Source organism: Sceloporus undulatus, chromosome 9 (assembly GCF_019175285.1).
Source record: "Sceloporus undulatus isolate JIND9_A2432 ecotype Alabama chromosome 9, SceUnd_v1.1, whole genome shotgun sequence".
Lineage (NCBI taxonomy): Eukaryota > Metazoa > Chordata > Lepidosauria > Squamata > Phrynosomatidae > Sceloporus > Sceloporus undulatus.
In genome coordinates, this window is record NC_056530.1 from 24,583,771 (window position 1) to 24,605,978 (window position 22,208).

The 22,208-nt window shown below is 47.3% G+C and overlaps 1 protein-coding gene across 1 annotated transcript in view; it reads right to left on the minus strand.

Annotated features, from left to right (window-relative positions):
* Positions 1-1,571: 1,571 nt before the first annotated feature.
* The window catches only part of TMEM145 (transmembrane protein 145), a 22,498-nt gene continuing 1,861 nt past the window's right edge, over positions 1,572-22,208 (minus strand). The window contains exons 2-15 of the mRNA XM_042440048.1: positions 16,945-17,019; positions 15,672-15,749; positions 12,848-12,934; positions 12,211-12,312; positions 11,552-11,636; positions 11,168-11,239; positions 10,541-10,609; positions 9,751-9,831; positions 9,409-9,487; positions 8,462-8,555; positions 7,908-8,080; positions 6,830-6,950; positions 3,727-3,939; positions 1,572-2,687 (exon numbers count right to left, since the gene is read on the minus strand). Of these exons, the coding sequence (XP_042295982.1) occupies positions 2,466-2,687; positions 3,727-3,939; positions 6,830-6,950; positions 7,908-8,080; positions 8,462-8,555; positions 9,409-9,487; positions 9,751-9,831; positions 10,541-10,609; positions 11,168-11,239; positions 11,552-11,636; positions 12,211-12,312; positions 12,848-12,934; positions 15,672-15,749; positions 16,945-17,019 (1,551 nt within the window). The 3' untranslated portion in view covers positions 1,572-2,465. The remainder of the gene's footprint in view (positions 2,688-3,726; positions 3,940-6,829; positions 6,951-7,907; positions 8,081-8,461; positions 8,556-9,408; positions 9,488-9,750; positions 9,832-10,540; positions 10,610-11,167; positions 11,240-11,551; positions 11,637-12,210; positions 12,313-12,847; positions 12,935-15,671; positions 15,750-16,944; positions 17,020-22,208) is intronic.

Consider the following 22,208-nt stretch of genomic DNA (forward strand, 5'->3'; position numbering starts at 1 on the left):
AAGTATCCTCTTCCCTTTTAATTGAAAGCAGAGTTAAACTGTTGCAGAGATAAGTGGATACAGAGAGCAAAGCTTCCCATTAGTGATCTTTTTAAACAAAATAAATCAACGTGTTGCAAAAATGGCATCAAACCTCATAAAGCAGGATTAAGGCAGTTTGACACCGCTTTAACTGCCATGGCTGCATCCTATGGAATCCTGGGATTTGTAGTCCGTCAGCTCTCTGACAAAGGAGTTTATTGCGGGAAGGAGGTCAGGAGTTTATCCCATGAATATCCTGGGATAATCGCATAATTATGTGTAACGACGTCACACAAAACCCGCCATTAAAGTGGTCACAAAGAAGCATTAAATGCACATCTTTTTACATTCAGGATTTCAGTGACAATGCGTTTCTGATACTACTTTGCGCAATTGCATGTGATGACCATCCACGCAATTGCTCTCCATTTATCGTATTTGCCTCGCCTTGCATTATATTGTATTGTACAGTATTGTTGTATTATGAGGACTAATTTATGAGGCTTTTAACACTGGAAATTTTGTATGCTCTGTATGTATTTTATTGTGATCTGTTGTGATCCTGCCTCAATCCATTATGATTTGTGGAATGCTTTAAATGTGCTTTAATCTCTCTTTAAAGTCGGAATCAGCCCCAGTGCGAGAAACGCCAAAGAAAGCTACATCTCTCACCAAGTTTCCAGGCACAACAATCCAAAAGTTGTTTAAATATTCCCCCCAAAAGTGAATGAAGGGAAATTATGCGCCAGTCCCTGTGTTTCTGCACATCTCCCAGAACAACCAGAGCAGAGCTGGAGTTGCAAGAGAACCGTCAAATGCAATTGCTGAATCCATTCATCTTGGTGCATCGACATTTTGCTCACAATGAAGTGGTTATGCCAAGGATCCTTTATATTGTGAGCTGCCTTGGGCTCCTTTTGGGAGAAAGGTGGCATAGAAACAAAATAAATCAACAATAGATCATAAATATTATGACAAGTCAGGCGATACTGGTATGGCTTTAAATTGGGGGGATCTCCGCAATGCCACAAATACAGTTGGTCCTTTGGTATCTCGCTGGGGTTTGGTTCCAGGACAAAAATACTGAAAATCTGGATACCAAAATCCGTGGGGCTCAAGTCCCATTAAATACAGCGGCCAAGTAAAAAGGTATCCCTCACATAAAATAGCAAAATCAAGGTTTGCATTTGGGAATAGATATATATTTTCAAACGGTGGGTGGTTCAATCCGTGGATAAGAAATCTGTGGATACGGAGGGACCGGCTGCATAAACTACCAGTATTTTTAAAAAGCCCATTTAAGCGCCAAGGCCCTGGGCTCTTTGATTCCTAGCCTTCTGCAATGGTTCACTTCCTCGGATCTCTTCGTCCGGACGCCGCATGTATTCGAAAACATACACACAGCATTATAACGCCATCAGCGTTTGTGGTGATCTGTCTTTTTTACCAGATGAAAGGAGATGATTAAATCCTTCCTTTCCCAGATCTCTCCTTCCTCCTTTCGCAGCTGCCTGTCTCCTCTGAAATAACCACAAGCTTTCTCAGTGAGATAGAAACACAAGAATCCTCTTTATTTGGCCAAAAAAGAGAGAAACAACCCCAAACCCACTCTGGTGTATTTCAGAAATCCACCGTCATCAGGAACTCAGACCCACAGCTCCGCCGCAGGAAGGGAAGAAGGTAAATGCACTCTCGCCCGGGACGTCCGCCGGACAGAAGGATGGGAGAGGTTCCCGCGGCCGTTGTGGCAAAACTGGGGAAAGAGTGGCATTAAAAGGGGGACGGATACAAGAGCGGGAAAGGGAAAATGCGGAGGCATTGTGACCAAGCCAGTCTGGGCTGGAAAAGTCTGCGCCTGATACTGAAGAACCGTTGGACCAGTCACAATGGCAATAATGGAAGGCTATGGTGACCATCCGGTGGGTCACTCTTTCTACTAGTGGTCAGGAGGGAGTTCAGCCAAGGACCAGCCGGTCATCCTGGGCGAACTAGGAATGCAAGATAACACCCATCTGCAAACGCCCCCGTTTGTCCAAAATCCCGGATTCCTCAATGGAACCAGTGGCCCCAAACCGGAGAGCGCACAACTGTCCCACAAGGAAGGACAGAAACATAGCATACATACAAACTAACATGGCGAGGATTCATTCCTTCTGTCGTACTGAATGGTCAAGGGGGCTTGGGTGGGATTGGGGGAGAAATGGAGGACAGGAAGGAGGACCAGATCGACCCCAGTCTTAACTTTGGTCTTGTCCACGTTCCGGCTAAAATGGAACCATTCTGCGGGAGAGAAAGAATAGCCCTCTGATACAGCAAGACGTCAAAAGGGGGAGAGGAATTTGGCAGAGGGGCTGCGGAGGGGAAGGGGACCCAGAAGAGAAACGGGGGGCTGGAGGCCAGGCGTGCCTCCCCTGCAAAGGCTGAGAGAGGGAGTGAGGAAGGGCCTAGACGGGCCGGGCGCCGTTCGTGTGCATGCTAAAATACTCGGTGTAGCCGTTATGCTGGTGGAGTTGGGGGGCGTGGAGCTGGTAGGGGGGCAGCTGGCTCTCGCTGCTTGAGGACGGCTTCAGGAGGATGGGGGCAGCGCTGTGTTCAGACGTAGTGACCACGCAGCTGGGCGTCAGGATCCGGTCAGCGGACGACGTCTCCTCCGTCTGCTTGCGGGGCTGGATGGGGCGAAGGAGGAAAATGAAACAGCCCAATCAACAGCGGTCAGGAACAAGGAAGAGGAATTGTTTATATGTGTGCATGCGCGCATTCGTAGAGTAGGTTCACTCCATGCATCTGAGGAAGTAGACCAACTCTACGAAGCCTTATGCTATGATGTATTTACTGGTAGCTCAATTAGGGGTTATTAAGACGGTGAAAACAATCCAGGTAGAAACTGGGTTGAATCCTGGTTGTTCACATGTATTTCAAATGCATCTGATTAAGTTTCAGGGACTATGGAATCACATCTCTTTGCATCTCTGTGAGTTCGAGGTTCACGTGTGCCAGCATTCAAATAAAGATGGCGTTTATGTTGCAAATGTATTCGAAACACATTCAAGGCGTGCAGAGTTTTATCCTGGGTCTGTTCAGATCCATTGTTCATAGAGCCAATGAAGGAAATCTTCTAAAATTATTTGGGGGGGGGGGGGAATGATAGCGATTATCCCGGGGGAAGGGGGGGGTTTTGGTAGCCCCCCCCCACCAAGCTTAATCGGATGCATTCAAAATGCATCTGAACAACAAAGAGTCAACCCAGATTATTTTCACCATCTTAAATAATCCCATAATAATCACACCGAAAACAACAACATGCGAATGACTCCTTAGTCTCAAAGGTGTTACAAGGTCCCTTTGCACAATGACACTCCAGAGTCCAGTGTTCCCCAAACTGTGTGTCCTTGAACAGATTTTGGACTTCAGTTCCCAGAAACCTCAGCCATGTTGGCCATTAGCCTGGGATTCTGGGAGCTGAAGTCCAAAATCCCTTAAAGAGCACAGTTTGGGGACCACTGTTCCAGTCCAAGACGGCAATGTCCCTTTGCGGAAGTTGTTAATAACTGCGACAGAAGGGAAGAACGGGGACCCAAAGGAGAAGGGACAGCTATTCTGGAATATCCAAATATCCAAAGCACGGAAAGGGCTTGCCACCCCCCGACCCATTGTGGGTCCCCAAACGTGGGGGTCCTGAGGGGGTCTCTCTCCGCTGGTCCTCACATGGCTGGCGTTGCTCCCAGTGCTCTGAGGGATGGAGAAGAGCTCTGTAAAGTTGGGCACCGAGTCGCTGATGAACGTCACGTTGCCGTAGACATGATGGGGGAACTTGGCTCCGGCCGCCGCCGCCGCCGCCGCCTCTTCCACGATGCCGATCTGCGACGTCCGCACGTGGTACGGGAAGTTCTTGTTGGCAGCCGAGGGCCGGGTCATAATCTGAGGGAGGAAGGAAGGTGAGGTCAGTCCACGGAGCCCGATCGGGGGCTGCACGCGCCTCATCTTCTTCCTCAAAGGAGACCCTTCCTTCCTCCTCCAATGACTCACAAACCAAGGGATGCCCAAAAGCAGACCAGGTCAGCTTTCAACAAGCATTTCCTCTTTTGGTTTGTCGTCTTTGAAAATACATAATAATGATGAAGCAAGCACTTTTCTAACTTTCATGCATTTATGGGTGACACGTGGCCCTCCAAAGTCACTTTTGTGGCCCCTGAAGCCCCACAAACGCCACCAGTCCTCCAAAAGACAGCAATCGTGCAATTAAAATTTTAAAAAATCAGTGTGGTTTTCAGAGGGTTTTTTGGCTCCAAAACTACATGGAAAGCCCCCCAAATAATTAAAACACCCCCGTCCCTCATATAAAGCTGCTGAGCCCCCAATACACCCCCCAATCCCTCTGTTTTAATCAGAGATCTTCTCAAAATGGTGGCCAGAAGAGCTGTGGCCTCACTTTCAGTCCCCATTTTGAGATGGACTTCAGTGATAGAGGTACTTGGGAGCATGGGGGGCTGGAGGGGAAAACTGGCCCCCGGCCCTTATGCAGTTGCCCACATTTGTAAAGATACATATTTGAACACATGACAAACGACTTCAAAGTCTCAGAGGGTTTTTCCCCTCTTGGTTCTGGGAATTGTAGTTTATTGTGGCGCCAAAGCTCTCTGGCAAAGAAGGATAAATGTCTCCCAAAACGCCCGTTCCCAGAGTTTCCTAGCATTATTGAGTCACTAAAGGGGTGTCAAACTGGATTATTTCTGTAGTTTGTTTTGGGCCATTATTCCACTGGAGGTTTAAAACTGTGTTATTGTGGTAAACACCTGCAGTTTATGGTTTAATATGTTTTTGCATTGTTGGGGAACCGAGGGAAGTAAGGATCTCCAAAGGGAGTTCAGGGGGTCATATGCCTGCGCTTATGGATGTGGACAAGATCCTCGGAAGTGTTCGGAAGACGACCTGCTCTCTTGATCCCTGTCCCTCATGGTTAGCAGCCCAGGGGGGACCGGCGGTGACACTTTTGTTACGCCGGATAATTAATACATCTTTCAGGGATGGGCGATTTCCATCGGATCTTAAATTGGCCATAGTAAGACCGATCCTAAAAAAGCCCTCCCTTGACCCCCTGGTTCATAATAATTATCGGCCTGTGTCGCTGTTACCATTTTTGGGAAAGGTGATCAAGAGGGCGGTTGCGATCCAGCTTCAGGCGGTCTTGGATGAAACGGATTATCTGGACCCATTTCAAACTGGCTTCCGGGCGGGGCACGGGGTTGAGACGGCCATGGTCGCCTTGGTCGATGATCTCCGTCTGAGCATCGACAGGGGAAGCGTGTCCCTGTTGGTGCTCTTGGACATCTCAGCGGCTTTCGATACCATAGACCATGGTATCCTTCTGGGGCGCCTGGCTGAGGTGGGAATCGGGGGCACTGCGCTCCAGTGGTTCTGTTCCTACCTCTCTGGGAGGTCCCAGATGGTGCAGCTGGGGGACGTGTGCTCCAGTGAGCGGGCCCTTAAAACCGGGGTCCCTCAAGGAGCCATTCTGTCCCCCATGCTATTTAACATTTACATGAAACCGCTGGGAGAGATCATCCGGAGACATGGGGCGCGGGGTTATCAGTACGCTGATGACACCCAAATTATTTTCTCTATGTCTCCGACTGATGCAGTGACTGGGGATGGCGTCTCTCCTCTCGTGACCTGTCTGGAGTCAGTAATGGGCTGGATGAGGGAAAACCGACTCAAACTTAATCCAGAGAAAACGGAGGTACTGGTGATAGGTCCCCCTGGTCCAGGAATGGCGGTGGTTCCACCTGTCCTGAATGGGGTCACGCTCCCCGTGAAGGACTCCGTGCGTAGTCTGGGGGTGCTTCTTGACTCGTCCCTTCGCCTGACTGCTCAGGTGAATGCGACGGTCAAGAGTACCTGTTATCAGCTTCGGCTGATTCGCCAGCTGCGCCCATACCTGGCCCAGAGGGACCTTGAGACTGTTGTACACGCTCTGGTAACTTCGAGATTGGATTTCTGCAATGTACTCTACATGGGGCAACCCTTATACCAAACTCGGAAGCTGCAAATGGTGCAGAACATGGCAGCGCGGCTGGTCACTGGTGCTCCCAGGACCAGCCATATAACACCTGTGCTTAAAGATCTCCATTGGCTGCCCATCCGCTTCCGAGCCCAATATAAGGTGTTGGTTATTACCTATAAAGCCCTAAATGGCTTGGGCCCAGGATTCCTGAAGGACCGCCTCTCCCCATACATTCCGCCTCGCACCCTCAGAACATCTGGGCAGCAACTCCTGAAGGTGCCTGGGGCTAGGTTGGCTGTTACTGCCAGAAGATCCTTTTCCACAGCTGCCCCAGCCCTTTGGAATACGCTGCCCATGGAGCTCCGCTCATCTACCACCCTGGCCCAATTTAGGAAGGGTCTCAAAACCTTCCTATTTAATCAGGCATTCCCCGACTAAATATCCTGTGGGCCTCCCTCCTCTCTCGTGGCCGTGAGGTTGGGCTAGGGGTTTTTTTATTGTTTTTAAGGATTGTTGTTTATATGTGTTTTTAATCTGTATGCTGTTTGCACTTCGGTGCATTTTGTAAGCCGCCCTGATCGTTTGGAAGGGCGGGGTATAAATAAAAATTTTATTATTTATTATTATTACCCCCCATCTGCCTTAAAAACTAGAATGAAATGAAGCCCGGCCTGGATTTCATCTTTCCATCCAGGCCATTGTTTTGCAAAGTCCTCTTCCATCCCCAGAGGAAGGGAAAGGTAAAAAGGATCCCCAAATATTTTGGGCAAGTTTGGTTGGGGACAGTGGGGTGCCAGGTACTCTCACCAGGAAGACAGCATGGGCATAGAGGTGGATGCCAAGCTGGATGCCATTGACGATCTTCTCTCGGGCCCATTTGGGGATCCCAAAGTTAGCAATGAGGGCGGTCACCGGGACAGCAAAGAACCTGCCAGAGAGAGCAAGGAAAATGGCAAACGTCTAGCAAATATGCAACCCACATACTCTTACTTTCTTGGAGGCCTGGCACACTTGCATCCTTGCGTTCCAGGACAAATAATCCCAACGGCTCTCTCTATGGTGCAGGAGGAAAATGAAGATGTCCTGGTATATTTACACAAATGCTTAATTCTGCGTAGAAACATAAATAGCTTTTCTGTGCCAAGAAAACCCTATGTACTCTTTGCCCTCGGCATCAGTGGCTTTGACTTTTGCGGATTTTATTATTTGGTTGTTGTTGTTGTTGTTGTTGTTATTATTATTATTATTATTATTATTATTATTATCTGCTAGGAATCTAGGTCCTCCAGCGCAAGTCTGCCATAAGCTGACCACAGAGTTGCACTAGAGGATCTAGAGATTCCTAGAGAAAACACTTCTCTAGGCATTTGTAGGTCCTCCAGCGTGAGTCTATGATCAACCTCTGGCAAGCGTTGACCATAGAGTGACACTGAGGGACCTGGAGATTGCTAGAGAGATGTTCTCTCAGGTCAAAAGAATAGCCTTTTGTTTATTTATGGTTTTTCACATTCATGGGGATCCTTCACCCCTAATCCAGGCAAATGCAGAGGGACTACTGAATACCTTCTGCACAAAAATCAATATATTGTGCACCCAAATAATAATAATAATAATAATAATAATAATAATAATAATAATAAAATTCCTGTGCAGAAAACTGGTTTTCTGTGCAATTTTAACCCTTGTATTTTTGCGTGTGGCAACTCACACATGTTTATGTGCAGAATCGTTTCCTGCCACATTTCAGAAAAGTGCCCAGAAATGCCACCGCTGCCTTACTCTTCCCAACTGGAGGAACCCTCAGAAACCAGCTTTCTCTGAGGGGAGATTAACCGCACGCAAGGATGACTTCCCAAACCCATGGCTTCCCCTAAAAGGCACGCACCAGAGAGTGTAGGCGGCAAAGAAGGGGACATAGAAGGGCTGCTTCTCCGGGAACTGCTTGAGGGTGATGAGGATGGCGTAGCAGAACCAGATGTAGGCCACAAACTGCAGGGCGATGAGGCCGTATCCAGCCGGGGACTCATAGGTGTACAACACCTGCGCCTGGTCAAAGAACTGGGACCCAAAAGGAAGGAAAGAAGACGTCAGAGGCTGCCATGTGGCTGGGTGGCAATGACGGTCGGAGAGGCAACCTTCGCCAGAAGTGGCATGGACAGTTTGGGACTGGGCAGCTAAACCTCACCGGCCATTAAACTGGTTCTCAAACTCTGCTCCACCAGATGTTTTGGACTTCAACTCCCAATTGACCATTGGCTAAAGTGGTTGAGACTTCTGGGAGTCGAAATCCAAAACACCTGAGTTTGGGAACCACTGCAGCGGCAAAAGAACCCAATCCTTTGGCTCCATCTGCTTCAGTGTGTCAGGGACATTCCCAATTAATGCCCCCCCACCAATCCCACTTTTTCAGCTAGGAACACTGCAAGAGATGACCCTTACCTCGGCCTCGTAGATGAAGAGAACAACATGGGTGATGGTGTAGAGCGTCATGTAGACAGAAAGCTTGACGGAGCCGGTGTGGCTGATCCGGCCCCTGCAAAAGAGGGAGCCCTGAGCCAGGATTTGGGGGGAAAGGTGGCTTCCTGCTCCAAAGCTCCCTGCACCCTTCCTCTTCTCCCCTTGCAACACCCCCAGGAAACCGGTCCCTTTCTTCCCCCCCCCCCCCCCCCCCAAAAAGCTTCAGCTCATTAATGTTCCTCATTAATAACCTTTGCCATCTTAACTACATTCTGATGCTGCTTGGCGGGATGCTTTAAATGCGCTTTAATCTCTTTAATGCCGAAATCAGCCCCAATGTGAGAAACTCATTAGAAAGGAAGGGCTAAGCCCCTAATAGCCCAAAAAAGTGATCTTGCAAAAGTGGACCACTGAGACGCCAATGCGGTTGAACTTCCTAAGGAAGCGTCAGTCTGAAGCATACTAAATGGTCAAGCACAAAGACAACTTAAGGCCACTGTTGATTCCTCTTTGGAATAATAAAATCTCCTTACAATCTACCCCATGCACGCTTTACTTAGGAGTAAGCAGCCCTGGATTATGGAGGGCACTTCTAAGTCCACCTTGCGCTTGTCAGAGTCTTCATATTTAAGGGTGTTTCAATAATATTGCGTGGGGAAAATAACTTGCCCTCCGGCTGTAAGTGGGCAAAATGAGTAAGAACCTGCCCCCACTTTAAAAGACAGTCAAATCTCCCTCCTTGTTTGGCCACTTTTACCCCAAGGATGCCCAAATTAGCAAAGGATGCTGCTGCCAAGCCCCGTCTTCCAATGCGCAAAGAGGGCATAGTGGGCTTGCTTTCTGCTGCTCCAAAGGGAGACCCTGAGCCATTGCAGGGATCTCCATCTTGTCTCTCTGCTTACTTTAACATTACTATCAGTTGCAGATACCTGGTGACCGTGAAGCCCTTTCCCAGGAGGATGAGCATTAGGAGGAAGATCAGGAAACTGACGGAGAAGAGGAGTTTGGCTACGGAGAAACAGAGAGAGAGAGAAAGAGAGAGTAAAATGGGAGGATGGATAAACACAAACCATTAACAGGAGTAAGGAGTTCAGAATGGGTTAGTGTCAGATGGTAACAGTACCTTGCATCTGTTTAACGTTTTGAATTTGTAGAACTGGTTTTATCACACACTTTTGTCCTTTGGACATAGGCCAGGATAGAAACATTTTAACAAGTAAATGAAGCAATAAACGACTGCCTGTGGCTGCATTTTCCTCCTTGGTACCTACCCAAGATTTTGAGGCTGCTGTTCCCAATCCCATCGCTTGCATACTGGCCCCAATAAATACAGAAGAACATCAGGCTCAGCACTGCAAAGGAAAGGGAGGACACGGATGATGGGATGCATAGTAGGTTTCCGCACTACAACTCTCTTTCCTTACCTCCAGCACCTGCTACACTCCGCGTTGACTACCACCTCCATCTTCCCCTGGCTTTTATCCCCTCCTGGCCTCTGTCCCCCAAAACAATTTTCAAAAGAAAAGTTGAGTCTCCTTTCTCCAAAACCCAAAACCGTTTTCATGGGTGGCTGAGAGAGTGGCACCTTTGCTTTCTGATGGTTCCGTGGCAGAAACCTTCCCATCCATCTGCCCTATTTTTAGAGCAAACATGGTGCAGTGTTTTGACCAGGGTTCGAATTCCACCCTAACCCTAACCTTGGAGAAATCACACAAATGCCTGTGTGTTTTTCATGCCTTAGTAAACATTTTATGCTGGGGAGGATATCTTTTGCAGGCAGATTTTGCAGGGAACTATCCTCCCCATCATGCCAGCTTTATTAAGGACTGAAACAACATGCAAGCATCTGACTAACATCTCCAATTGTGTGTTTTCTTCTCCTGTTTGGTTTGTAGCATCTTGCCTGATGATGAAGAAGCCCATGGAGTTTTGAAAGCTTGCAACAAGTATATTGTGCATTTTGGTTGGCCAATAAAGGTATCACTGATGGATGCAACTTTTCCTTCCCTCCCAGATATTTCGCGAGTCCCTTTTTACACCCGCTCCTCCATTCAGGCTCACCTTCCACACCGGCCGCCATCATGAACATCTTGTACGTCGTGTGGAGAAGCTGCCTCCCTTTCAACAGATCTGAAAAAGAAATCCGCCCAAAAGCAAAGCAATTGGAAACTTGGCAGAAAGTTTTAGCTACAAGGAAGAAGGCAGTTTGGCTGTGCTCTTTCTCTATGATCCCTTTGGAGAGAAGGAAGGATGAACCCATTAAGAAATCTTGCTTGGTGTGGCTGTGCCTTCTACTTCTATGGCAGTCATCCCCAGACTTTGTTCATCTAGGTGCTCTGGACTTCAGGTCCCAGAATCCCTAGCCAGCTTGGCCAACAGTCAGCAATCCTGGGAGCTGAAATCCAAAACATGTAGAAGACCGACATTTAGGAATCACTGCCATAGACCAGGGATTCTGGGAACTGAAGTCCAAGACAAATGGAAGACCAATGTTTGGGAGCCACTGGTCTATGAAATCTCCCCTTTTGGATTCATTAAACGGGAGCCATGACAGGTTTGCCTTAGGGTCGCTGTAAGCCAGAAGCAGCTTGAAGGCACACAAACACAACAACAACAACAGAAGAGACTTGTCCTGACTCCGGTTTCCACTCAAATACTCCTAGGAGCAAAGCACCTTGCAGTACTCACAGCCAAAGTAGCAAGAGATGATGAGGATGAGGATGAAGATGAGCAGGAACGTGATGTCTGTCTCCAGGATCCCTGGAAAAGGGGAGAGAAGAGTCACATTGGGGATATAAAGTAGGGTCCCAGTTCAGAGCCCCAGGCGTCGCTCCTTGAGGTTAGTGCTGCAGATTTTATTTTTTAAACGTTGATTTACATACTATTTCTCGCTCCCTCTCCATTCCTCTCTCTATATTTATAGAAGAAGTATGCATGCTGCAGTGCTTTGAGCGACAACTCTGGGACCAGGGTTCGAATCCTGGCTCATCCATGTAAACCCACTGGGTGACCTTGGCCAAACATTTCCAAAGTCCAAATACATGCAGAAGGAAACCCAGTTGGGAAACCTACCAAACTCATCAGCGGAGAAGTGACGGGTCCAGAAGGATTTGCCGTTGGTGAGAATCATCTCGTACTCCAATTCCAGTCCATCGCCCTGCATTGGGACAGATGGACAGTGATGCATTCAAGTCTTTTAATCCAAGGCTCAAGTCCTTGCAAGATGCTTTCAAGTCAAGGCTCAAGACTGGGAGCCAGCTTTTAATATGGGGTGCGTTTCTTGGAGAGGCACAGCAAACACATTCGGCAATGGGCTTCAGGTAAATGAAGGCTGAGGTCTGCTCAGCAGCTTGTCCCTGCTGCACATCGGAGGATCCTTCTGAAGCTTTCCAAAGGAAGGATCCTTTGGCCTCAAGCCCATTGCTTAACGCATTTGCTGTTCCCTTCCAAGAAATGCACCCCACACTTTGGGGTCGGGTTTTGCCTGCTCCTCAAAGTGAATGGCACCAGCGAGTCAGTCACTAAAAATATACAAGTCTCAAGGCAAGTCGAGTCAGTGTCTCATTTTCACCAAGTCTAACCCAAGTCAAGTGACTGAAGTGACTTAGATCTGAGTCAAACTGACTCCAATCTACATCACCGGGGATCAAAATCTTATGGGGGGGGTCCTCAGGGAAAGGAGAGGATCAAAGCAGAGGGATTTGGGAGTGGGTTCACAGGCAAAGACTCACCCCACACTTGCTGAGGGCCACGTACCACCAGCGTTCGCGGACGGAGCGGAAACTTCTCCCGCTGGCGCAGCTGAGATACCGCTCCGAGTTCTCCGTCAACAACTAGCCAAGAGAGGAGAAAAGCAACAGATCTAGCTGCAGCCATTGAATGGTGCACTTCTGAAATCCCTTGCGGTGCCCTTTTATCTTTATCTCTCTTCATTTTTGCAATGAGAAGAAAAGGAGAGGTGGCTCAAGATGCTCAGAAGAGGGTCTTTTATGCACCAAAAGGCTTTGCAGCACATAAAAGAGTGTCTTTTTAAGCATCCTCAGACACATCTCTTTTTTTCTCTCTGTGGATTTTATTGGACACTCCCCAGCTTTATTTTCATTTTTGCAAGCCACTATGGATCCCAGTATATGTGTATGTATGTGTGTATGTGTGTGTATACATATATACATATATACACACACAACCCAGTATGTATAGCTGGACCCTCCGTATTGATGTATTCTGTATCCACAGGTTCCATCATCCACAGTTTGAAATTTTTTTTAATTCCAAAACAATTCCAACCTTGATCCTGCCATTTTATATATCTTTGGCTACAGGGCGAGGTACAAACATTTTAAGAGCGAAGGGGGCAGCTACTCTTACCTTACACCCGGACCAAGCGTACTGAGTTGTGAGGTTGATCACTTGGTTGTTTTCTGGACGGATCACGGACTCTTTCATCAGACAATCCTGGAAAAGAGGAGACCAGAGGAGGAGAAGCGTCCCAAACGTTTAATAGCCGTAAGGCGTTTAATTTGAATCAGAGCCGCGGAGTCAGACTCCCCCAAAATAAACATTTACAATATAATAGCAATATAGTTCACAATTTAAGTGCAACTGAGGAAGTAGATCAGGTCTGTGAAAGCTTATTCCATAACTTCTTTCGCGTGCGAAGGTGCCACCGGATCCCTTTGCATGATAATATATGTCCTATCAGTCTTAATGTTTTACTGCATATCTTTACGTTTAAGATACAGTGGCTCCTCCACATTTTGGGGGATTAGGGGTGCAAGACCCCCGTGAATGTGGAAAAACCGCCAATAAAATAAACACTATTCTTTTGACCTGAGAGGCCACCTCTCTAGGAATCTCCAGGTCCTCCAGTGCAACTCTATGGTCACAATCTGCCAGAGAATGAAGCTGAAGGACCAACAAATGCCTAGAGAAGAGCTTTCTCTAGGAACTTCTAGTTCTCCAGCACAACTCTATGGTCAACGTCTGGCAGAGTTGCGCTGGAGGACCTAGAGATCCCCAGATTAATCAAAATTAGACGTCAAAGCCGCAAATGTGGAGGACCAACTACATCCTATGTTTCTGGCAAAGAAAACTTGGATACATGACAATTCTTGAAGCGTGAATGGCCCAGGAATGGGAGCCAATTGGACCTCTGCATGTTTTTGGACTGCAGCTCCCAGCAGCCCCAAATGGTGAAGATTGATGGGTGATGCAGTCCAACAACATCCAAAAGACCAAAATACACCCACATGCCAAGCAACAGCAGGACAGAACTGTGGGGGATTCTGGGAACTGGAGTCCCAAAAGTAACTTTGACTTGTGGTCCAAGCACTGTCAGCACCCAAAACCTCAAGACAGAAGACGCCTACGCTGCAAAACCCATTGGGCAGAAGGAATTCCCATTTGCACGCTCAGACACACTCCTTTGTATGGCAGCTTGCTTTGCACATTGAGCGCCAGGCCTTCAATTAACTTTGCTGGCAGGAGAAGCCTTTCTGGGCAAATCCATTTCACCGCCGCGCCGGTAATGAGCCGAGGCGGATGAGAGCCTCGATCGCGCCCCAAACCTCTCCAAAACCACTACATTCGCCTCTCGCACCAGAAAGCGTGCGAATTACACGGCGCGGGGGAAAGGATCCAGCTGCTTCCCTCGCATCCATTATCATCATGGAAATTATGTCAATTATGTGCATATTTGAAATATGCAAATCCGCCACAGCTTTGTAGCGCCTAATAACACTTTTCCCGCAAGCATCCCTCTGCGCCGAAGAAAATTGCAAATGTGAAACCCGGCCGGCTATGATTTAAGTCGACTTGGAGAGGAACCTCGGCATGTTGGCCCTTTTCTACATTTTAAAGCAGCTTCTGTTACCAAAAAATTGCTGACTGCAGGGAAGGAAGGAAAGCAACACCCTGCCATCGCTTGCAGAAAAAGGAAGAAGAATCCATTATGATTCTGTCCTTTCACCAAGGTGCACATAATAACATCTAGCGTTCGGACAGATTTCCATGACTTATCTCAGCAACCCTTGCAACCATCTTGCAAAGCGGGTCTTTATTGTTTGTGCTGCATTGCAGAGGATGGAGAAAAACGGCTGAAAAAGGAAAGCCAAATGAGGCCAAATCCCATTTATGTCCCAATCCGGGAGTCATAATCCTGATTAATCCTCTGCCGTCCCACTTTTCCAGCTCCTTTGAATCTGCCCCGGTTTCTCTCTCCTCCTCCCACTTTCCCCCTTTATTTTCAGCTTGCTTCAGTTGCTGCAAACGGAGTTCAAAGTGCAAAAGTAGTTTGGACTCAATTAACTCAATGGAGGGAGAGAAGAAGAGGAGGAGGGAATGAATCTCCTTGCATGATGTATTCTATGCACTTTGTTTGGCCAGTAAAGGTATCTCTGTTTCCTGGGTTCTGCATTTTGTTCTATTTTGCTGCATGCACAACATGACCTTCCCAGTAGGCTTGGGAAAAAGCAAACTGCTGCAGCGTTTCCTTGCTTGTTTAGCCCTCTTTGTGAACAGGACATGGCAGTTAAACCAACCCAAAACTGCTGTAAGTTTGTAGTGCAGATGCAACCTTTTGTTAGCCACCCCATTGCACCCGTTTCCAAGCTTCTCTGCAAATGCTTAGAAGAGCCACCCTTCAGTATGGTTGAATGTTCCATAGGGTTATATGGAATATCGTCCTGTCCCCTTATTTGCAACCCACTATTTTGAGCTGCAAATCAAGTCCAAACTCTCCTTTGGAGGCTGAAAAGCTTAAACTATCATGCTTTGGATGTTTCATATCATGACACTGGAACGGATGATAAGACGGATAGGAAAAGAGGGAGATTGTATCACAGGTGGATAAGTTCAATACGTTTTATTGAACCCTTTCCTGTATTGTTATGTATTATTTATATGTATTATTTATTTATTTATTTATTTATTTATATCCCGCTCTTTTCCCAGGACTGGGACTCATTATGCTATTACTTCTTAGATTGTACGCCAACGGGCAGTTTACTCTTATCTGTTTTATTGTGCAAATCTACAGCGCTATATAAATAAAGCATAATAATAATAATAATAATGAAAATGAAAATCAAGGAAGCCACGGCTGCTGCCCTGTCTTTGCAAGACCTGACTGTCCATGTTTTGCAACTGCAGCCGCCGGAGAGGTCAAGCGTCCATCCGCCGGATCCAAACTGACCTTATTTCCCTTCTTGTAGACGGAGGGCCACTGCGAAGGATCATCGAAATAAAGGAGGATATTCTGACAGCATTTGGCCTTCGAAGGGAAGCGAGAAAGTGGTCCGTTAGCAATGTATCTAGAAAAACGCATCTAGATGTTTACAATATATATTGGGGAAAATACAAAATGAAAGATGAAATAAATATTTGGAGGACTGGGAGAAGGTATTGCATCACTTACCCCAGAAATGGGGCTACGCTGCAACTACGGGATTTAGCAAAGACCAATGGGATATAAATATGGACCAATGGACGGCAGGTTTGTTTACAGATGTATAACATACAGATGTGTTACACTTACATGTAAGAATAAATAACGTTATACAGAACACAATTAAAAGAATGCAAAAGGTTTGTTGCATGCAGAGATATAAGTAAACATTGTACTGTGTATGTTAAAATTTGAGCTTAGAAACAAACTGGGAAATAGAATGGAAATTAAATTTGTAGGACTAACATTCAAAGTTTTACTTTAATAATAATAATAACAACAACAACAACAGAACAGTGGTTTTAAATCTGTGATCTGCAGACTGCTGGGGGCTGCAATATCTTCATAGGGGTCCATGGGGCTCTCGCTTGCCCTGCCTTCCTCTTTCTTATTATTTATTATTAACATTTATTTATTAAGTTTAAAGTTTGCACAGCGCTTTACATAGTAAGGGTCAAAAGGGGTTTCTCATGGAGCCCCAGCCATCCCAAGTCAAGGTTCATAGCAAGTACTGCATTGGATCCGCTTTGGGGTTTTAAATGTTACTTACGTCTTGGGGGTCCATAGCAACAAAAGATATTTCAAGGGGGTCCCTAATAAAGAAACGCTTAAGAACCACTGGCATGGAATCGTATTCAATGGTCGTCGTGTATCAAAACAGAACAGAACAAAATGCAAAATCCAGAAAACAGCGATACTTTTCTTGGACGACCAAAATGCCCAAAATACATCATGCAAGATTTTGAAGCTTCAAAACAGAAAAGCATAATATTGATAAAGTGGCCAGAGGTAAAAGCAGAAAGGGCTCCTGTGTCTGCAAAGGATGCGCAGAAGAGGGAGTTTTGGCAAATGTGGCTTTTTACCTGGTTGCATAACAAGCCACACCAGCCGAAATCCCACACAACCGTAAAGGTCCAGGAGCCTTCTCTGGTTTTCACTGTGGCAACAAAAGGAGGGAACAAGTGCGGATTCTGAAGACGGTAAGAAAAGGTGGGATGTAACTGAAATGCAGGATATTTACCTCCGGATAGCGGAACTGGAAGTCGAGGCGGCCATAGTCGGAAAGGAAGCAGAAGCGAGTCAGGAAGACCCAGTCCTGGGAGGAAAGAGAAAAGGGCATCTTTCAAGACTGCTGTGTGCTTTTATGGGGACATCAGTGTTGGACTGGCATTATGAATAATATGGGGGCTTGGTCAGGACTCTCCCAAAAATGTCAATCTTTAAAAACCAGAGATGGACTTCAGACCATTTCAAATGTAGTTTTGGGGCCGTTGTATGTACCCACCGCCAGAATGGCCCCAGATCTGCCTCAGTTGTACACTGACAATGTAGATTTAATTTGATTTAATGGACCAAAGACCAGTCCAGTAAGCGGTGAATTAACTTTTGACCCTTGAAGGCATACTGATACTTACTCCCAGTAGCTTTGCAGCCAACCTGAACATTTGCAATGGAAAATGGACCACAAATCCCCAATGATGTCTGCAGGGGATTCTGGGTATTGTAGTCCAACCTCCCTATCCCCCCCCCCAAGCTCCAATAAAGAACTTGCAAATCCTGGAGCCATTTCTGTGTGAATTTGCCAACCCAGCGCCCCAGGAATCCAAGCGCACCGGAGAAAATGAGGCCGATGTAATGCGAACATTATATTTTTGGAGAGATTAACTTCAAGCTCCAGCCTGAAAATTATACAAGTGTCAGCAGTCTAAGCCTTGACTCCAAGCAGTTAGCACTGACTGAAAGGAGAAAAGGGGGGGGGAAGAGTTTTTACTGCTTGGCTTCAGAAAGAATAAATGGCGTCCCAAGCAATTGCCGTAAAAATGAGATCTATTTGGCGGTTAATGTCAAATGCATTGATTTCCGAGAGCGCAGCGCCACAGCTGAAGGAGGCAGCCCCGGTTCTGACCCAGTTTGCTGCCATCGAAAGGCCTTCTGGATCCACTTCTGCCAATGGGACTTGCAAGTAAAAAGTGAGGGCAAGTTTTTGGGAGAGGCGGGTTAGATGCACGCAAAAACTGGCATCCCAAAGGCACAGGGAACCAAGGGATGCCATTTGGAGCTCTGCTTTGGACATGCTGGGTTGGCATGGCAGGGTCATCTCAGCCAGGGATGAGAATCCTTCAGCATTTCGAATGTGGTTAGACTGCAGGTCCCAGCATTCCTCTGGCTACGCTGCCTTGGGATACTGGGATTTGCAGTCCAACCACGTCGGAGAAAGGTGGAAGGAGGCTCTCTTGCCATGCATCCCAAATGACCTGATTTGGCACAGACGCTTTGGTGAAAAGGGTATTAGAAATAAACACTGCTGTTGTGGTTGTTGTTGTGTGCCTTCAAGTTGTTCCTGACCTATGGCAATCCTAAGGCAAACCCATTATGGGATTTTCTTGGCAAGTTTCTGCAGAGGGGGCTTGCCATTGCTTTCCTTTAAGGCTGAGAGAATGTGATTTGCTCAAGGTTACCCAGTGGTCTTACATAGACAAGATGAGATTCGAACCCTGGTCTCCAGAGTCATAATCCTAGATTGCCATTTTCCTAGGCTAACACTAAACCATCCCCGCAGCAAATGGCCTAAACTTGGCTGAAGCGAGAGATGGACCAAGGCCCGCCTGGCGTGTGCAAACAACTATTTGCCAGGAAGGCATGAAAGAGTCCGGAAGGGCCTTTTTTTGCAAAAGATGCAGAAAAAAGGGCGCATTTGGCCATAGGGGAGCGAGCGCACAGAGTTAAAATGGCAGAGCATGCGTCTCTGTGGAGATGTGCGGGGCATGCAAAAATTGCAGCATGCAGAGAGATGCCTCCATCCATTTGCATCTCTCTCAGGTCTGAAGGTTTCCAAAGGTCCCTGGGAAATGGTTTTGTCTGGGGGTTTTGGAAAGAGGGGCCTGGCCCCTTTCTTGCCACCCTCCTTTTTCTGCCCCATGAAGAAGATGCCTTGCCTCCTCCTTCCCCTTAAAATCCCCTGTTCCCATGGCAACAGCCCATGCTCCGGCGTTTCCACGGAAACCGTACCCGAGGCTGAAGAAGGCAAAGGGAAGCATCCGCCAAATCTGGGCAAATGGAGGGAGAGGAGTTAGTTTATTGCATTTATAAAAAGGAGGAATGTGGGGAAGCACCTCTTTGCAGGCCCCTCTCTTTGGACATGCATCCAGAAAAGCTATGGCTTGCTCCTCCGCAAGCCATAAGAGCTCCAGGAACATGCAAAACCCCAATCTGAAAAAGGGTTTGCTGAGGCCTGGTGGCATTTTGGAGGCCTCCGTCTAGGGCAGCCCCAGAGCAGAGGAGCGGGCCTTTTCCTGGAAGGACTCAGATCCGGACTTTTTATAAGCGCCAGACCTGGAGATTTGACTCCATCCTTCCATCGGCCAAATGCAAGGCTCTCTCTCTCTCTCTCATCTGTTTGGATTTTTTTCATTTTAAAAAATGCAAAGCTCTTTAATGGTCTTTAAGAGCCGCCTGGCTTTGCAGAAATTCAACAGGTCTTTCCTTTTTCCCCGCAACCTGGAGATTAAAAGGATTTTGCAAATGGGGAAGAAACCTCAAACCTTTCATGTTTTGAATCGCTGGCATCCCAGTTCCCTTGAGACTCCAAACTTTACCGCAATCATGGGATGCAATGGAGTTATATAACTCACCCACAACGCCTTATTTTATTTTCTTAAAGAGTTTAGCTGAGCCATTGCTGCTGCACCTGTTGAACTGTTTCTAACATTTGGCCAAACAGACTTTAAGGCTGGCACTTTGCTTCTCACAAAACCACGCTTTTTGGGTTTCCTTCCCTGCTGCAATTCTGCTTTGTCTCCCTATTCATGCAAAAAAAAAAATGTCCTGCTTCTTTGGCTGCATCTGCACAGCAGAATTAATGCAGTTTGACACCACTTTAAAGGCCATGGCTCCATGTTATGGAATCCTGGAATATGTAGTCCGCTGTGGCACCAGTGCTCCCTGAAAGAGAAGCTTAGATCGCTCACAAAACTACAATTCCCATCAGTCCATAGTACTGAGACATGGATGTTTTGCAGTGCAGATGCAGCCTTTGCCTGTTGTAGCAGAACTTGAATTTTACTCTGGATTAGTTATCCTTGAGCGTTGGATTATGGCTCTGGAGACCAGGGTTCGAATTCCAGCTCAGCGTTGGAAACCCGCTGGGTGACCCTTGGGCAAGGAGTCCCACTCTCTCAGCCTCAGAGGAAGGCAATGGCAACCCTCCCTCTGAAGAAGTCTTGACAATGAAAACCCATGACTGGGTCACCATAGGTCCAAAACGACTTCAGAGGCACACTGCAGCAACAAATCCGGCCTGTAGTTCTGCATTTGGAGCCATTAATGTGGATGGAAACCTTCATTGAACTGGAAACGTCTGCTAAAGAGGACCGAACATGACCCACCTAAGCATGGCGGGTGCTTAAAGTGGGATAGCTGATCCGCATTTCAGCCTGTGCTCTGCATTAAGTAATCCCAATTTACTCATTCGTTCATTCACAGCTCCTACTTTTTCCTAGCTAATCCTGATTTATTTGTTCATTGCCAAATCAACTGTGCAAAGCAGGCCCTGGGACACTGATCCTAAGCAGCCGCATCCCTGGATGCATCTGCACTGCAGAAATTGATGCAGTTTGACACCACTTTAACTGCCATGGCTCCATCCAAATCCTATGGTATGTAGGTTTGTGAGATATTTAGTCCACTCTGCCTCCACCAAACTACAGATCCCAGGATGCCAAAGGATGGATGGAGTCATGACAGTTAAAAGCAGTGTTAAACTGCATTATTTCTGCAGTGTGTCCGCAGCCCCTGACACACCATAGAGCACTATGGTCCCATTTGCACTGCTGTGGCTGCATGTTTGGGGACATTGGGATTTATAGTTTCTCTCTGGGGATTCCAAGTACTTTCCCCTAAACAGCAAAAGTGCATGAATTCACAACCTGGATGCAGCCACAGCAGTGGAAACGTCCCAGCAATCCATCCTTTCCTAGCAAGTCTGAGAATCCAGATGTGCTTCCACTGTGATTCCTAGCAGCCCCTGACAGTGGATGAAGAATGATGGGAGCTGCAGTGGCAGCAATGTGTGAGACGCACCTGGCTCCAAGCGACAGGATTTTGTGGTGCCTTCTAGACTAATAGATATTTACAAAACAGATTTTTGTGAACAAACAGACGCAGCAGGAAGCATCCCACACTCATAGACACTCATGGGAACAGAAATCAGGTCCACATAGTATTAATATATAGTATAAAGCACAGCCACAGAGCCAGCATGGCCTAGTGGAGACCAGGGTTCGAAGCCCTACTGAGCCATAGAAACCAATTGGCCCACCTTGGGCAATAAGTCCCACTCTCTCAGCAGCCTCACTGGAAAGCAATGGCAAACCCCTTTGGACCAAATCTTGCCTAGAAAACCCCATCATAAGTTGCCCTTAGGGTTGCCGTAAGCCGGAAACGACCTGGAGGCACACGACAAAAGTCATGGGGTCTTCAGGACCCTCAGATACTTTGGACTTCCAATCCCATAGGGCTTGGCTGATGGGAAGAGAGGAGGAGAGCAGCAGCGGGAAAACATCTGGCGGAGGCTTATAGTAAGTGCAAAGCTGAAGATGGTAAGTTTTTGCACACAAAGGAAGAGCTTCAGGTTGCAAGGTAGCTGCACTTTTTAAAAAGGACAAGATCTCCATTTCTTTGTACGACTATCATCCCAGGCTGGGCTTTGCTTTTCCCCCTTCCTTCCCGCCTCTCTCCCTGCGGCCCCACAGACACCTGTGGGTTCAGGGCCGCACTTTCTGGCCTGCCAGCCTCCATCTGCTCCGTCTCAGGTGTCACAACACTTTCTTTTTCTGGCTGAGAACATGGCTGATGGTGCTCTGGCCGTGGCCTAGTTGCACTTTTGCACAGCGAGAGAAGACACAAGGAGGATGGGCTACACAACCGCTTCTTCCCAGGGAGATGGGGAAAGGGAAAGGGAAAGAGGAGGGTCTCCAAAAAAGCACCCCTTTGCCTGGACCGTCCCCCTTTCCAGGTCCCACACCTGGACTGGACTGGACTAGACTGGACCTCCTTCTCCTTTCACCAGTTCCCCTGGGCAAGACTTTTGAACTGGTCCCAGTATGTTCACAGGGAATGGAAGGGTATGGGGAGTCTGTAAGGCTGAACCCCAAAAAGGATGAGCAGAGAATAAAAGCCAAGAAAAGCAGCAGGCTGGGAAACGGAGGCCTTGGTCCAGATGCAGTGAAAAGAAATACAGTGGGCCCCGAGATGGCAAAGCAAAGAAAAATCAATAGGTCAATAGAT